Genomic DNA, 14,704 nt, shown 5'->3' with positions numbered 1-14,704 from the left:
CAAACCGTGCACACACCTTTCGTAAGCCCAAATGTTTGGTCAAAATGCGATAAATCGATGTTTTGGAGATGTTCAATTCCATTTCCATGAATTTCAATAATGATTTCGGCTGATTTTTTATGAATTTATGCACAGTTTCGATGGAATTTTCGGTGATCACGGATTTTGATTGACAATTGTCATTATTGTGCTCACGACCACTTTGAAAACGTTGAAACCACTCGTGCACTCTGCTACTGGATAGGCAATCATCGCCATAAGCTTGTTTCATCAATTGAAACGTTTCGGTAAAAGTTTTACCAATTTTAAAACAAAATTTAATGTTGGCTCTTTGTTCGAAGCTCATTTCCGCACCGATAACACAAATATACTAACTTCACTTCCAATCAATGAAATGTCATGAAAATCTCAATGGACAATCGATAAAGGTAGTAAATTCTAACGCACCAGTCGAAATGTAGATGGCGCCACCAGGGGGCGCTGGATTCAAAAAGTCCTGTGTACTTTGGAAGCACCTTGTATGAAATTGATCAACGAATTATCAATATCCCCATATAGTCCTCCAAATAATTATTCTCATTACTCTCACAAACCTAATGTCAAATATGAAGGTAAGCGTATGAATTATACATACATCTTCTTCTTCTTCTTCTTCTTAATTGGCGTAGACACCGCTTACGCGATTATAGCCGAGTTAACAACAGCGCGCCAGTCGTTTCTTCTTTTCACTACGTGGCGCAAATTGGATATTCCAAGCGAAGTCAGGTCCTTCTCCACTTGGTCCTTCCAACGGAGTGGAGGTCTTCCTCTTCCTCTGCTTCCCCCGGCGGGTACTGCGTCGAATACTTTCAGAGCTGGAGTGTTTTCATCCATCCGGACAACATGACCTAGCCAGCGTAGCCGCTGTCTTTTAATTCGCTGAACTATGTCAATGTCGTCGTATATCTCGAACAGCTCATAGTTCCATCGAACGCGATATTCGCCGTGGCCAATGCGCAAAGGACCATAAATCTTTCGCAGAATTTTTCTCTCGAAGACTCGTAATGTCGACTCATCGGTTGTTGTCATCGCCCAAGCGTCTGCACCATACAGCAGGACGGGAATTATGAGCGACTTATAGAGTTTAGCTTTTGTTCGTCGAGAGACGACTTTACTTTTCAATTGCCTACTCAGTCCGAAGTAGCACCTGTTGGCAAGAGCAATCCTGCGTTGGACTTCCAGGCTGACATACATACATACATATATAAAATTGCTTGGACTCCGATCTTTCTGGTATTTCCCTGGCTTTGGTCCTGGTATGTTGCCAGAATACAAAATGTTCGGTTACATCCGGCATAAAGCAGCTCTTTTGTGGATTGGATAGAGCAATCGTCAGGCATGCTTTCGTCCGACCATATTCTGGAAAGAAGAAGATGCATGTTCCTTACCAGTTCAACGCCGCTGTATTTGAATAGCTTGGCCGGCAATTCATCGGCCCCGCTGCTTTGTTGTTCTTCAGACCGGTAATTGCTATTCGATCTTCTTCATGGTCGGGCAATGGAACGTCTGCTCCATCGTCATCGATTGGGGAATCGGGTTCACCATCCCCTGGTGTTATGCTTTCACTGACAGCCAAATCCACATTACATAATTGACATATGGAGATCAAATCTCACATGGGATTAAATCTAAAATATTTATCAATGCGGCTTGTGGGCATAATTTAAACGGATCAGTCCCGGTCAAATTTGATTTTCAGTGTAAAGCAAAACCAGGTACATATATCATAAGAATTTTCAATCAATTCAGACGTTCATTGAACCATTTCCTTAACTTAAAGTTACATATTCATAGAAGACTCGAATAAATCCTATGGAGAAAAAGATTGTGCCTAGAAGATTGCGCCTACTAAATTGTACATATGTATACTTATCTGGCCTGTTTTTCTGACATTTTTTTTCATACAAGTTTTTATTCTACAACAGAACTTTTTTCGCATACCATGAGGTATATCGTGGAGTGAATAAACAATTTTTTTCGGAGTTTTTTGATGACATCTGTCGGAGAAATGGCTGGGTGAATGAGATGGGTTTTTTACTGGCGGACACAATTTCTCATGTTTGGATCATCTGAAACACAAAAAGCCAATTTATTCTTAAAAAGTACGGGAATGGTGATCGTCCCTACTAGAATCATGAAAAAATGTTGATAAATAAAAAAGTAATTCAGGTTTTTTTTTTAATTTTTCCCCATGTTTTTACATAAATTTTGTCATAACATTGTCAATAAATTATAAAAAAACATGAATCTAGTAGGTACGATAGCCAGGCATTTTGTGAACATTAAAAAAAACTAAGCAAATCGGTTGAGTAGTTCGACCGGTATCATGTCCGCCAGTTAAAAAAACAGTGTGCTTGAGAAAAACGTGTTTAAAGTTTGAGGTGTGCACTCCGAGCGCTCCAAACGTCGAGCGGTATTATTATTATTGGGCCTTTTTCGAAACCTTCCAAAGGTAAAGTGGGATTCTACATTAATTCGAAGGGTATAAGGGAACAGAAAATGCAAAAGAAAAAAATTTTTGGAAAAAATATTACCCTGCTGACCCCTTAAATAACTTTTACTTTTGATAGGAAAAGTTACCAATACGCCTAGCGATTAATGTTGAAATTCATTCCACACGAAGCTATAAAAATGTCGAATTTCGGTTTTGACCAGGCACTAGTTTGCACGTGCCGTCAGTCGGTATGCCAATATTTACTATTTTCGTAGCACATACATTTGCACATACTGTATACATGGATTTTTTCGGAATTAATATTGTTTCATTCGCCCGCATCATGTGCGGCCCATTTATCGTTGCAGAGATGAATGGAAATATTTGTACGACTTGAATGTAAAATGCAGCAGTGCCTCAATAAATCGGATGTGCAGCCGATTGAGTCGAAACGGCGCCAAAAAACACCAGAGGCGTGGGCGCCGCAGCGTTTCGCAAACGCAACTACGCAATCGTAGCGATAGCAACAGCAACAGCCAACGCACCTCCATTGACCATAGCTACACCAGCAGAAGCGGCGGTTGTGGCACCGAAGAGGGTGGTGGTGGTGGCGGCGTTGCTAAGGTTTTCAGCATTGACAGCAACATCATTGAGCGACTCAAGTTCAAATATAAAAATCTAAACGCGCTACACCAGCGAAATAGTCTTACAACAGCAACAACAACAACCCTCTATCGACCCACATATGATATATCCGCGGCGACTACGGTAACATCGATCGCCACCATAAATGGCAGTACGCCGCCGCCGCCACCCACGCCGCTGATGTCGCCACACTCCATTGCCGCAGACAACAAATCGTACGGATACGAGGAAATCTGCTGCAACTCATGCAAGAGTAACAAGTGTGTAAAAAACAAGAAAGTGTTTAACTGTACTACTCACAGTGGTGAGGCGACAATGCAACAGTTTGACAACGAGCACGCAGAGCAACAGCAAAAAGAGGGTCACTACACGCATACGAGAAATTGTGAATGCCAGCAAAATTTATTGAATGAGGGTCACGCAAAAGCGCAACAACAACAACAACAACAACAAGCTGCTAACGAAAGTGCGCGGAAATCGACCGGTGCGGTGGAAAATAAGTCATATTTTCGGTTTCTACCTGAAATCGTGAGTGAAGCGGCACTGCGCCAACGTCAGTGGCAAAGGCGTCAAGCACGTGCTGCAGCACGCAACAAGGCGCTGGCGTTGCCCCCTACTGAAAACAGCACAACTACTACAATCACTAGTGCTGCAACTACCACAGACAATTTCGACCATGACGGCTTGAGCGGAACTGTACGCCGTCAGCCTTTAAGCACCGCCGATCTCCTGGATATTGCGCGACAGGTTGCGGTTGGCATGGTGAGTACCACAACAAGAGATTAATATGTGATGTTGTTATTTCCGTTATCTACACTTTTACCCATTAGTTGGAGTGTCAATTGACACTCAAAATTGTGTTCGGCGCTCTTAATTGGTAAGTTGACTTTATTGGTTGTGAATATTACAGGTACTGGCATTCATGTAGTATGTAGTTATCGAGATTGTGGCCTATTTGTGAGTCAATAGTTCAATTGACTCTCTGCAATAACAACAGTATTTGAAAGTTTCTCAAAGAAAACTCTAACTCTAATCCGCTTGGCCCCAGTACATTTGTGCCAACGTTTTTTCAAATCCTTCAGTTGTTAAAGTCAATTTTCGGAATAGCACTCAATGCTTGTACTGATTCGCTTTTAATGTCTTTAAAACGGTTTCCCCGGAGCGGTCGTCGGCGGTTCATTATCGTGATGCAAAAACCGAGAGTTGTCGGCCCATAGTTCTGGCCTCATTTTAAGAATAGCTTCGCGCAAACGACGCATAACACTCAAAACGTATTCCTTGTTGACAGTGTGGCCGATCGTAAGGAATTTGAAGTGCACCACACCTCGATAATCGAAGGAAACTGTTAACATAATCTGGATTTTTGACCTGCTTAGACGTGGTTTTTCCGGCTTTGGCTCAGCTTTGCCACGATATTCGGTCGATTGATGGTATGTTTCCGGGTCGAAAGCATATATCCTAGACTAATCACCAGTAATAGTACGTTTCATGCCATCCTGGTAGTCGTAAAGAATTGTTTCACAGTTGCTAACGCGACGCGGTTTTTCAAAAAAATTTGTGTTTTTGGAACAAATTTTGCTTTCGCTTTTCTTAGGGGCAAATGATCTATCAAAATGGTTTTCACTTACCTTATCGATATTCTAACGATGCCAGTAAGAGCTCTGACTGTTAGTCGTCAATTCTCAATCAATTCCTTTATTTTATTGGCTTCTTGATCATCAGTTGAAGTTGATGGCGGTTCTGGAAATGGTTCATCGTCAACGCATTCTCGACCCTCTTTGAATAACATGTACCAATCATAAACACTTGCTCGCGCAATTTAAATAAAAAAGTCTTACTATTTTTTGCGGACAGTAGTATACATATATATTCATGATGATGACTCAGGTACATATGTATATCTGTCCGTCCGCTAGTCCAGATGCGGGCTAAAAATATACATATGAACAGGCAAACCACTAAAAAACCATCGTAGACTAAGTCTAAATTCTACATAGCTCTAGATTATTATATCTATGAAATAATGAAGAACGAAATTACAGAAAAAGCAACAGATTTTATGATTATGTAACAAAATTGATCTCTACCTCTTTGAAATTAGAAGTAAGCTAAGTTATTTTTATAAATTGTAAAATCGATTAAAACTTGTTTCAAGCGCTATATCAGTGCTATATGGTAAGTGCGAGGGAATTATCACTAATTCTTACTAAAGAAGGATATGGTGCTAATAGAATTATTCTCATTAATTTTATTGAGTTATATTGAGCAAATGCCGATAAATGGTATGCGATAGAAAGAAAGTGAAAGCGATGAAACTCAATATTGGGTATACCTTGGAAAAGTCAACCATAGGAGGGGAAATCATTATATTAGGTATATGAGTTTAGACCGATTTAACGATAAACTACATTTCTAATTAAATCTATCGCTATAAACGGATTAAAGGCAACTGAAAGTCGGAAATCACTTATTCTACTTCTTTACTGGCGTAGGCACCGCTTACGCGGTTATAGCCGAATTAACAACAGCGCACCAGTTCGAGATACCAAGTACAGCCAGGCCCTCTCCACTTGGTCTTTCCAACGGAGTGGAGGTCTTCCCCTTCCTCTGCTTCCTCCGGCGGTACTGCGTCAAATACTTTCAGAGCTAGAGTATTTTAATTCATGCGGACGACATGACCTAGTCAGCGCAGTTACTGCCTCTTCATTCGCTGAACTATGCCAATATCGACGTACAACTCGTGCAGCAGAGCAGATTCTTTCTCTCGATTCATCAGATGTTGTCATCTTCCATGCCTCTGCGCCATAGAGCAGGATGGAAATAATGAGTGGCTTATAGAGTTTGGTCTTTATTCGTCGAGAGAGAGATTTTTAGCACTCAATTTCCTACTTAGTCATAAGTAGCACCTGTTGGCAAGAATTATTCTGCGTTGTATTTTGAGGCTGACATTGTTTTAGATGTTAATACTGGTACCAAGATAGGCGAAACTATCTACGAATTCACAATTCTTATATAAGCTATATAGAGTAATGTAAGTAGTGACCTTATGATTACCATCTTAGAGATTGACCTATAATTTCGTTGTTTACAGAGACTAATATATCTTAGTAATGGTAATGGGGTTTAAAAAAATATTGTAGGATGTTGAGCATTTCTAAACGGAAGGACTGAATTAGTGATCGTATTTGAACCCAACTACCAACATTTTCACGTATTTTAATACAAATCTTTGTCTTATTGGCTTATGATCCACTAGAGCTTGCTAACACATTTCAAATGGGATGTCCTTCAGTGTCTTCCGCAAATGAAAGTGTAATAAATACTCATCCGAATCGATTTAATAATTTCTCATAGTTGTGAAACTGTGGAATGCTGTATATGCGAAGAAGCGCTTCCGATTTCTCTTCATTGCAGATTTATTAAGTTAGACAGATTGTATTTAGTATTCTACCATTGAGGTGTGCATATTTGTAAGCTTCTTTTTAAGTTTTTGTATAGCATTATTCTGTAATCTCTTATTGGTATTTTTATTCGAGTTTCGCCTACCAACATTTTTCAGAAAGTTTACTTTCACTGAATTTCAATGCACCTTCCTTCCATTTTATCGAAAGGTAGTGGCGCTTAACAACGAAGATTAAAGTTAAACAATACTTGGAAATCGCGAACGATAGGAAAACTTGCATATCCAGCTGGAATTAAGCTGTGAAATTTTCCGCATTTTTAAGTGTTTATTGTGATTCATAAAAAATGGCGGATTCAATGTTAATACTACTATAGGCGGAACTGATTTACGAACGCCGAGTAAGGCTAGGAAGGGGTCACATTTCACAAAGTCCGAATCTACAAGAAGTTGAACTGCTAGGGTGGCAACCTTTGGAATTTTATCGAATACAATGAGTCATTGAAATATACTTGTGAGCATAAAGAGCCCTACATTCGCTTAAGTGCGGCGATTTGCGGTCAGAAGATGTTTCAAACGCCAAGTCAACCAACTAATCTGTAAAAAAATATTGACATCAAACCTTATATAAGATTTGCAATCTTCAAATTTGGCAGATTTATATTAATCATTAGTTCTTGTATAGTAAAAATATATCTTCATACGAAATTCCGGTCCGGTAACTATAAAACTGAAAGACTGACATGTAGGTCAGACAGTGTTCTCTATAACATCTTGATTGGCGTAGACACCACTTACGCGATTATAGCCGAGTTTCCGACAGCCCGCCAGTCGTTCTTCCTTTTCACTGCTTGGCGACAACGGGAGATTCGAAAGGAAGCCAGGTCCTTCTCCACCTGGTCCTTCCAACGGAGTGAAGGATTTCCTCTTCCTCTGCTAGCTGGAGTGTTTTCGTCCATTCGAACGACATGAACTAGCCAGCGTAGCCGCTGTCTTTTAATTCACTGAACTATGTCAATGTCATGCCAGTAAAGATGTCAATGTCATCGCATATCTCATACAGCTCATCGTTTCTTTGAATGCCATATTCGTCGTGGCAAACGCGCACATCTTTTGCAGAACCTTTCTCTCGAGAACTCGTAACGGCGACTCATCGTCATCGTCCATGCCTCTGCACTATATAGCAGGACGGGGATGATGAGTGACTTGTGGAATTTGGTTTTTGTTCGTTGAGGGAGAACTTTACTTCTCAGTCCAAAGTAGCACCTGTTGGCAAGAGTTATCCAGCGTTGGATTTCGAGACTAACATTGTTGTCACTGTTTTTCTCCTCCGAGGCTGATGTTTACATTTCATGGGGAGCGTTTTTTACGTGACGGCTCGCAAACTCAGCGCACAACCCTGGAGAGGGATGGTTCGCCTTCTCACTTTAGCTCGGAACAGATGTTCTTTGGCTACCCAGTGGATACTTGGTCTAATACCGGAAGTCGTAAGACTCTTGAACCATATGCAAATGAATTCTTTCTGGCCACTTCCAAGTGAGTGGTAATCAGAGACCTTTCCTCACTTGTGTGAACTTCTGACACATCACTCTATCTTCATATTCAAACTATTACAGTTAGTTTTAAAAGTAATATTACTGTTGTATCAATTCAAGTATTATATAACCTGGTATGAACAGACACTTCTACATGATTATGAGGGAACTAGCAATCGCCAGATATTTTTCCCCAAATCACTGTTGACCTATTATCTTTGAAACGTAGAAAAGTGGCCAAAGCAGTTAATGTACTATATATAAGATTTCGTGATACCCCCGATTATGTGTTATAAAATCATCTCCCAGCAATGAGAGGTAATAACGATAGCACCGATCTTCCGAGCCTATAACCTAATTTAGGAGTAAGTATTTTGATTTTCTTCTAGCTAAATGTTCAACTTTGTAATTACAGAAAAATCCTTTCTCAATGCGGTGTCACGTATTCGATCAACCTAATAGTCCTTACGAAACGATGCATGAACACACGCTGATTTGTGTAAATTGAGTAGGAAATATAAAACTATATTTGCAAAGTGAGTATGAGGTGGAACAAAATCGAAATATGTCTGCATAAGACACACCCATTTACATACTTTCATACATGTATGTACATAAATGTATGTGATGTGTCGTACTTTCTGCAATGAGCTTTAGAGACAAAAACCTGAGTCATAACACATATTTATGCACACATTTGCGTATTCAAGCGCGTAAGCTGTGTGGGCACCTGTTTTCGGTTTACAAAACATTTTCATATTTCAATCTTATATTCAGTGTTAACAAAAATAAGCATATACATACTTGTATATGCCTCCTTAAACACATGCATAATTAAAGTCGTATTATACCGGATAATTCGAGCAAAATACAAATCCTTGTGTATATATATACTTATGTACCTCCCAACATTGAAATGCATTTGGCTTCTATTTTGGTTAAATTTCGCTGCAATTAATCTTATACATACTTATATGGTATGTGTGTCTGATGTAGTGAATAAGAACACAACAATTGGTTTAGTGAGTTGAAATTTCCTCAGCAGTACGAGGAGTGTTCTACATGTGCTGAAAATTGATGGGGACGGGAGATGCCACAAACAAAAAAAATTCCATCTTTGTCTTAGGCTAAGCTTACCTAAAATTTCAAAGTTTTATGACGTATCAACTAAGTATAAACTACATTGAATTTTGGCGGATCATTCAGTCTGTGGAAATAAGCGATGGACTAGACTCCACTTTCGCATACCATGCAAGTTCTATGTCAAACAATAAAGCCACATTTTTAAGTCTCGTGTTGGCTACAGATTTTTCAGTCCATGTGGTGTATATGTAAAGTCATGAATTTATTTGTAGCAAAATACAATCAAAAGAGTTTTTAAGTTCATATGCTTTGCTGAAAGCAATTCCTAAAATATAAAAGTACTTCACGAAGGTTTCAAGGAAAACAATAAAATTTGTTTGTATGTACACATGTTCTTATGTATATATAAATATCTCAAGAGAGAACGATTTCACACTCATACCTGCATATAAAAATCTTCTTTACTCAACTATTGTATTTTTTTAATCTTCAACGCCACAGCAATATTCTCCTCGCATACGCAGAAATATAATTTTTTGTTGCTTAAAGCAAATTTTAATGAGGTGATGGAAACCTAAAAATAGACTGTCAAATATTATTACATAATCTTAAAAAGCTTAAGTATTTTGACAAGATTGTTATACTAAAAGGGAGGGTCTTTCAGCCAAGGCTGTTTTGATCTTTTCATTGGGTGTGTTTTTTTACGTGGCGGGCCCCAAAACCATAACTCCCGGCGGGAACTGCGTCGAATACTTTCAGAGCTGGAGCGTTCTCATCCATTCGGACGACATGAGCCAACCAACAAGCCGCTGTTCCTTAATTTTCTGAACTATGTTAATAATCCAGACAGCTTACCGTTCCATCGAATGAGATATTCGCCGTTGCCAATGCGCAAAGGACCACAAATTTTCCGCAGAACCCTTTTCTCGAAAACTCGTAACGCCGACTCCCGGCGTTTGAAATTTTGCAACATTTTAATTTCTCCATACTACGTGCATTGCGGCTTCATTAGTGCCATTCTAATATCTAATTTTTCTTATCATTCCAAAATCACTAAAATCTTGTAATTTGGTTAAAATGGAAATGGTAATTAATATGCAATTTGGATGGTAAGTTTTCTATTAATAGATGAATTGCGGTACTTTCCTTTAGATGGAAATCTAATATTGGTAATAACAGCGCCAAAGAAGTAGAACGACTTCCGGTTACTGTTACTTATAAAAACGGTGAAGAAATAATAGCAGCCTCAAAGTTATATATTTATATAGCATATATAAAGGGTTTGCAACAGTGTTTGAACAAATACTCGAACGAAAACTACTGTATTTACCGACATCATATATACGAACTTTTACTAAGAGCAGTTTTCGAATGTACCTGTAACGTGAACGATTTTTGACTAAAGATAGCAGTACCTACGTATTTTTTAAAGAAGAAATAAAAAATAAAATAATTAGGAACGGCTACAAAGAATTACTGGAATTGACTACTACATATATGCTTAGGAATTTCGTGGACCTGGTCGAAAACGTTATATTGCTTAAAAATTTATCGATTTCGGGAAGAATTAAAGCTAACAGAATACAAAGGTAATGTTTTAGCCGATGTGCCCAAAAAATAAATAAAAATAAATTTTAATTTAAACTGCGCGCGTCGAAGGATTTGGAGAATTATTTTTTTTTAGGTTGGTAGTACTGTCAGTCACATTTATGTCAAATTTCATGTCAAAATATTCATTAGCGTTTGAGATACGTGTCGTTTTGTGAGCTGCTAAAAGCGAGGTTTTCGTTTTTTGCGATGTTGAAATTTGTTGAGCAAAGAATTTGCATTAAATTTTGTTTACGGAATCAATTTTCTACTGCGGATACGTTGAGGATGGTGCAGAAAGCCTTTGGTGATGAGACTATGTCTAAAAAAATGTTTACAAGTGGTATAGTGAATTCCAAGCCGGCCGTGAACGTGTTGAAGACGATGAGCGTCCAGGGCGACCATCAACCTCAACCGACGAAGCTCACGTTCAACAAATCAAAGAGTTGGTATTGAAAAACCGTCGATTACCAATTAGAGACCTTGTTGATGAAGTTGGCATATCGAAAGGCTCAGCCAATACCAATTTGAAGGATGTTTTGGGTATCAAGCGCGTCAAATCTCGACTGGTACCGAAAACATTGAATTTTTCGGAAAAAAGGCGTCGCGTTGAAGTGTGTGAAACGATGCTTTCCGACTACCAGGGTGTCATGAAATGCATTATAACTGGCGATGAGACTTGGATCTATGATTACGACCCCGAAACAACCGATCAATCGAGTGAATATTGTACGAAAGAGAGCCGAGACCAAAAAAATCGCGCCAAAGTCGCTCAAAAATCAAGGTCATGTTGACTGTTTTCTTCGATTATCGTGGTGTTGTGCATTATGAATTCCTTCCAACCGGTCAAACAGTCAACAAAGAATATTATTTGAACGTTATGCGTCGTTTGCGTAACGCTGTCCGCCTAAAAAGGCCGGAATTGTGGAAAGATAATTCTTGGTTTTTACTCCACGATAATGCACCATCCCATACTGCCCTCGTAATTCGTGATCATTTCGCCAAAAACTCAACCCATATCATTCCGCAACCACCGTATTCACCTGATCTGGCGCCGTGCGACTTCTGGCTGTTCACCAAGCTCAAAAGACCGCTCCGGGGACACCGTTTTTATACGATGGAGGAGATTCAAGCCGCAGCGAAGACGGAACTGAAGGTCATCCCGGAAAGCGACTACAACCAGTGTTTCGAAGATTGGAAAATCCGTTGAGATGAAGAGGATGAAATTGATTTGGAAGAATAAATAAAGAATTTTCAAAATAAATATAACGATACCTTATTTTTTGGGCATATACATATGTTCTTTTATCAATCGATTTTATGTCAAGCTTTGCTTTAATTGCGTTAATCCACCTAAAGACCTTCATGATGTAACGTTTATTAAAGGGTTACATGAAACATAAAATCGATTTTTTTATTGTCTTATTAAGTCGTACAATAACTCTAGAATATTGTCCTAAATTTTCAAGTAGATCCGAGTAATCGTTTCGGAGATACAGTTTGAGAACTTGTATCCTCGAGCCTAGCTAGGCTAAGTGAGCCGTCTTTAAAAGCATTTTTCTCGAAACTGTGTTTTTGAAGTCGATTGGAAAGATAAATTTCTCGTTAACTACTCAACCGATCTACCTGAAATTTAACACAGGTTGCAATTGTTAAAGACTTGGACGAAGGACTTTTTTCGAGATTCTTTTTTTTTTGAAAAAAAATGTCTGACAAATATGCAATTTTCACTTGTTTTTCTTTCGTCCAAGTTCTAAGTTAAGGATTTAAGTAAAACAAGTATTTGTTTTGAAAGCTAGAGAATACCGAACCAGAGTTTTTGAAAATTGTATTGCCTTTAAGGAAGTTCCAAGTCCAAAAATTCAGCGCCCACACTGATGTTGACTGTAACGGTATTTTTTTTGTGTACAAAAATTACATGTAGGTAATAATTCAAATAACTATAAATTGAAAATAAATTTAAAATTTTGATTACACTAAGAAAATTTATAATGCAAAATCGCTTAAACATCCTAAATAGAATCAAATATTAATTAAGAATACAGACAATAAATTTTAGCGGTATTAACAATAGAAAACTCTGAAGGTCGCTACATGAGATTAAAGCGAGCAACATTTCTAATATTCGTATATGCATAACTAATAGTGAATGGTGTTTACAACTTATAATCCGGCATAATGCAGGTGTTTAAAAATTCAAAAAGTTACCAAGGACAGCAGAGAAAAGGCACACATAGCAATAAAAAAGTATATGAGTATATAGTATTTAAGTACATATGTATAAATCTACATATACATATACAGATTGAAGTAGCTGGTTGCAGCAAAACTAGAAGAATTTTCACAAATATCACAATTTATCATTTACATGTTGATATAAATATTTCAGAATTAACTAGCCAACGGTATTCGTAGTTGCCAGAATGTTCGAGTGACGAAGTTTTGTTAACGATTTAGTATATAAGGTGCAGCAGACCTAGTTCTAGTTAGAGTGCTACTGTGATATGAGCTAATGAGATATAAAGTTGTTAGTATATATATTAATCATGTTTTTCTCTGAACGGCTTCATAGTGACCAAATAACTCGACCATTTTTTATGCGACCGTGTTCAAATTGTGAGAGTTTATTTAAAATCGGATTTTGTATAGAATTTCATATGGAAATTACGTTTGATTCAAAACTTTTTTAAAGCCATATTATTACGAAATTATTGACAAATATTTTTCAATTCAAATGTCTATAATATTTGAATGAATAAACATTTTCAAAGTTCCTTACATACCTCTATGGGTATTTTTATGTAGATTAACAATTTTTTTTATACTCTCGCAACAAAGTTGCTAAGGAGAGTATTATAGTTTTGTTCACATAACGGTTGTTTGTAAGTCCTAAATCTAAAAGAGTCAGATATAGGGTTATATATACCAAAGTGATCAGGGTGACGAGTAGAGTCGAAATCCGGATGTCTGTCTGTCCGTCCGTCCGTCTGTCCGTCCGTCCGTCCGTGCAAGCTGTAACTTGAGTAAAAATTGAGATATCATGATGAAACTTGGTACACGTATTCCTTGGCTCCATAAGAAGGTTAAGTTCGAAGATGGGCAAAATCGGCCCACTGCCACGCCCACAAAATGGCGGAAACCGAAAACCTATAAAGTGTCATAACTAAGCCATAAATAAAGATATTAAAGTGAAATTTGGCACAAAGCATCGCATTAGGGAGGGACATATTTGGATGTAATTTTTTTGGAAAAGTGGGTGTGGCCCCGCTCGTTACTAAGTTTTTTGTACATATCTCAGAAACTACCAAAGCTATGTCAACCAAACTCTATGGAGTCGTTTAACCACGCCCACCTCCCATACAAAGGTTATTTTGAAAATATACAGTTCAAAAATGGAAGAAATCGGATAATAACCACGCCCACCTCCCATACAAAGGTTATGTTGAAAATCACTAAAAGTGCGTTAATCGACAAACAAAAAACGTCAGAAACACTAAATTTTACGGGAGAAATGACAGAAGGAAGCTGCACCCAGGCTTTATTTAAATTGAAAATGGGCGTGGCGTCGGCCACTTATGGACCAAAAACCATATTTCAGGAACTACTTAACCGATTTCAATGAAATTCGGTATATAATATTTTCTTAACACCCTGATGACATGTACGAAATATGGGTGAAACCGGTTCACAACCACGCCTTCTTCCAATATAACGCTATTTTGAATTCCATCTGATGCCTTCTCTGTATAATATATACATTAGGAACCAAGGATGATAGCGGAATAAAACTTTACAAAAATACGGTATTTGAAAAATATGTAAATGACGTATAATGAAATCTCGATTATCACTTTACCATGCGAGAGTATAAAATGTTCGGTGACACCCGAACTTAGCGCTTCCTTACTTGTTTTTATTTTGTTCCATGACGACAATTGTGAGTGCCAAATGTCCCGCCGTTGCCCACTTAAAACAAAAGCG

The 14,704-nt window shown here is 38.2% G+C and overlaps 1 protein-coding gene across 2 annotated transcripts in view; it reads left to right on the top strand.

Annotated features, from left to right (window-relative positions):
• Window positions 1-14,704, top strand: part of LOC120772078 (tyrosine-protein kinase receptor torso) — a 144,899-nt gene that overhangs the window by 103,656 nt on the left and 26,539 nt on the right. For both annotated transcript variants that reach the window (XM_040100472.1, XM_040100473.1), the window contains exon 12: window positions 2,842-3,880. In XM_040100472.1, the coding sequence (XP_039956406.1) occupies window positions 2,842-3,880 (1,039 nt within the window). The remainder of the gene's footprint in view (window positions 1-2,841; window positions 3,881-14,704) is intronic.

This window comes from Bactrocera tryoni, chromosome 3, assembly GCF_016617805.1.
Source record: "Bactrocera tryoni isolate S06 chromosome 3, CSIRO_BtryS06_freeze2, whole genome shotgun sequence".
In the NCBI taxonomy this organism is placed as follows: Eukaryota; Metazoa; Arthropoda; class Insecta; order Diptera; family Tephritidae; genus Bactrocera; species Bactrocera tryoni.
Note: the sequence above shows the minus strand (reverse complement) of the source record. Positions and strands in the feature narration are given on the sequence as shown.